Here is a 3,813-nt window from a genome sequence, read left to right on the forward strand (position 1 = left end):
GCTACCGCTGCAGATTACAGATGGGAGTTGTAAGGGGTGGGGGGGGGCGTCAGGGGGGGTGTCATCATCGACCAGGGGGCGTCTTATCGTCGACTCGATGCTCGGTCACAGAGACGCCCTGACGATATAATAAACAGTCGTTGTCATCGATCTTACACTCTGGGGTGATCGTCTATAGAGGTGGGGTGGGGCGAGGGGGGTGATCATGTAAGGGATGGGGTGGTGCGAGGGATGGGGTGTGACGAGTGGTGACCGAGTATGGGTTGTGGTAGGAGAAGGGGTGATATGTATTGGGTGGGGTAGGGCGAGGGGTGGGGTGGGACTAGGGGTGATCGTGTATGAGGGGGTGGGGAAGGAGAAGGGGTGATCATAGAAGGGTGGGGTGGGCGAGTGGTGACCCTGTATGGGTTGGGTTAGGAGAAGGGGTGATATGTATTGGGTGGGGTAGGGCGAGGGGTGGGGTAGTGCAAGGGGTGGGGTCGGACGGGGTGATCTAGTATGGGGTGGGGTAGGAGAAGCGAGGGGTGTCATTTATGAGGAAGAGGGGTTGGACAAGGAGAAATAAGTATGGAAAGGTGGAGAGCTAAAGGTGTGTCATGTATGGAGGTAGAGGTTTGCTTGACGAACCAAGAATAACCGGCTTCTGAGCTCTAGGTAGTGTTCCTATTGTTTTTACACGAACAGTCATTTGAACATCGTCACAATCCGTACAACCAATGGGAGAATGTTTAAAATATATGCGAAATTTATATGTTCAAAACAAAATATCTGCTCTACAGGTATTACCGAAGGAATGTAATTGTATTTTGTTTTTAAAGTCTCATTATAAATGTTATTTCTTGTGTTACATAATGGAGAATGTTTTTTTTTTACATTTTGATCAAATCTGTGACATTTTACAAGTATTAACAAATGTAGTACATTGTTTGAGTTTGTCAGATAGCCGCCCGATGAACTCAACTTCGAAGCAAAATGAACGCTCGATAATACCTCCACCGGAAGTAGTCCCGAGTTGCGGCCCCTGGGAGTTTCCTGTGTTTACGATTTATTAAAGCTACGTCCATTTTAGTTTAGAAAATTGCGTAGTAATTTACCGGCCTTAGAGAGAAACATCTAAAGAATGTAGCTCAATAACCGCATTACACAACGTTAAAGAAATAGAACAAGTAGGCCTATGCAATCTTGTATGGTAAAAGTTCTTAAAAGCAATAAAAATAAGAAGAAAAGAATCTTTTTCTACTGATTGTAGTAGGTAAAGCATTAGTCGTTAAAATGTTTTAAAACAAAGCTTACACTATTATACCTTAAGACAATTAAAAAAAAATGTATAACGATTTTAAACATCTTTCTTTAGAATATTATTATATTCTTTGTTTTAATAATTTATAATAATATAATTACAATGAGAATAATAATGATGAATATGAAAATAATAACAATCATAATAATAGTAAAAACAAAAACAAGAATTAAAATAATAATAATGATGATAATAATAAAAAAACATTACACAATGATAACAAATACGAAAACAATTTTTGTATCAACAAGCACTTGGTTTGAGGTGGTGTTTTTACTTTTTGACAGCTTTAAAACTGTACTTTTGAAGAACGAAACAAAAAATCATTTCAATTTTAAAAATAAATTTCGATTAACCAAATCAAGTGGACCACTAAGAAGCATTTATTGATGCGGTTGTGTGCTTTGACCCTTTAGAGGTATTTTAAAACACATGTTTTAAACTTGGTTTTGAACACATTTTCAGTTCATATGATTTCATTTATTTTGGAATGTTATTTAACGCGTTCAGTGAACTAAGCTTAATGTTACCAATGCTAGCCTTGAGTTAGTTGGCTAACAAAAACATATCACGTGAAACAAGATACGTAATAAGTAAACAGTGGACGCATTACTCATGTTTATCCTAAAAATAGAAGAAAAGAAAACCCAGTACACAGACGAATATATAATTTTAACGTCAGCTCAGATTTTAAAAAGTGAAATAAGATACAAGTCTAAGTGAGAATTATGTCATGTCTTATGGTTTTTGGTTTCTTTCTTTAAACTCGTGTTCCTTCAGTATCTGGCACTTCTATCCACAATACGTATACATGGCTATTTTAAAGTCGGAATGTGTAGTATGACCCATGTAGCAGCAACATGTGCATCTGGAACCTCAATATCCGAACCCCTCGCCTAAACGTATACTACCCGACCCCTCTAGCCTTAAAATCTATTACATGACCCCCGTTGCTTAAAATCACTTACATGACCCCTCGAACCTAAAAATCTGTCTTACCTTTTTAGCTTCAACATTCGCCACTTGACCCCCCCACCCCTAAAACCTTGGTATCTGCTACCTGCCTCCCACCCCTAAAGCCTTGATCTCTGCTACCTGCCCCCCACCCCCACCCCCCGTTAGTTCTATATTTAACGTGTGAATGTTGTCACGTGACGACCATGTGAGAACGACTCATCACATGAGTTGATGCTGCCATTTATTATTTATGCAACGAAAATGTATCCAAGAATCACGATATAGCACTTGATTCTGCTAGTGGGCTATCTGTTGTATTGTATAGTGAGCTGTTTGTCATTTGGTTATATGCTGTCTGTGCTGCCTGTTTTATGCTGCCTGTTGGCTGTCAGTTATATGCTGTCTGTGGCTGTCAGTTATATGCTGTCTGTGGCTGTCAGTTATATGCTGTCTGTAGCTGTCAGTTATGTGCTGTCTGTGGCTGTCAGTTATGTGCTGTCCGAGGCTGTCAGTTATGTGCTGTCTGTGGCTGTCAGTTATATGCTGTCTGTGGCTGTCAGTTATATGCTGTCTGTGGCTGTCAGTTATGTGCTGTCTGTGGCTGTCAGTTATGTGCTGTCTGTGGCTGTCAGTTATGTGCTGTCTGTGGCTGTCAGTTATGTGCTGTCTGAGGTTGTCAGTTATGTGCTGTCTGTGGCTGTCAGTTATATGCTGTCTGTAGCTTTCTCTTGTATGCTGCATGTGTTGTTTAATGTGGACTGTCCGTTTTTTGTTGACTGGTACATGAATGCTATCATCCTGTAGTTGAGACTATTGACTGAAATAAACATGGTTTAAAATAATAATAATAATAAAATAACATTTACAAAAAAAAGTCTAAATAGACAGATTTTCTTCAAGCTTAGCCTGACACATATAACAGTATAACCCCTCTACAGGAAAACTCGGCACAAAAATATTATACCCCCCCCCCCCCCCGACAGCCAAGTTAAACCCTAAATAGGAACCCACACTTTATTATAACCACCGCCCTACTCAAGTCGAATACCCCAAGTTTGGCCCCCTTTAAAGTTAACTCGCATCCAATTTACTCCCCCCCCCCCCCATTCACCCTCCAATCCCATATAGAACACCCACACAAGTAAAATCCCCAACTCAAGATTAATAAAAAAAAAAGCAAAAAAAAAAAAAAAGAAAATGTAAGATTCAGAAAAACGGAAGCTGTTAGTAACTTAAAATTCGTTTCGCAGTTAAACAATTTCGCAATTACCTTAAGTAAATCTTATCATGTTGTTAAGGACAGTTTCGTGGTCAGAGTGTGGAAGGTTTTTTTTCTGGCTAGAACCCCACAAGGTTCCCGTAGACAGACGCCCTAATTTAAGGCTAACAAGCGACATGTGTCTCTCTTCCCAGTCTTGTCTCTAGGGTTACGACAAGGGAGGTCAGTCACATTAGAACTCGTACAAGTTCAAGGCGGATTTTTACTTTCTCGTATACGGAGTGTAGAGGAAGTATTGTAATCGTGCAAAAAATCGAATTCGAAATTTTAAACAAAT

The 3,813-nt window shown here is 39.8% G+C and overlaps 1 protein-coding gene across 1 annotated transcript; it reads right to left on the bottom strand.

Moving 5' to 3' along the window:
- Window positions 1-2,626: 2,626 nt before the first annotated feature.
- Window positions 2,627-2,998, bottom strand: LOC131942072 (uncharacterized). Its single transcript, XM_059301780.1, has one exon. The coding sequence runs from the start codon at window positions 2,996-2,998 to the stop codon at window positions 2,627-2,629; it is 372 nt and encodes a 123-aa protein (XP_059157763.1).
- Between the last annotated feature and the right edge of the window lie 815 nt (window positions 2,999-3,813).

This window comes from Physella acuta, unplaced genomic scaffold, assembly GCF_028476545.2.
Source record: "Physella acuta isolate Inbredline_101_S28 unplaced genomic scaffold, ASM2847654v3 ptg000386l, whole genome shotgun sequence".
NCBI classification, from domain to species: Eukaryota; Metazoa; Mollusca; class Gastropoda; family Physidae; genus Physella; species Physella acuta.

What these genes read in the sequence shown, in the direction of transcription:
- LOC131942072 (XM_059301780.1), bottom strand. Translation starts at nt 2,998, where the DNA reads ATGCAGCATACAAGAGAAAGCTACAGACAGCATATAACTGACAGCCAC.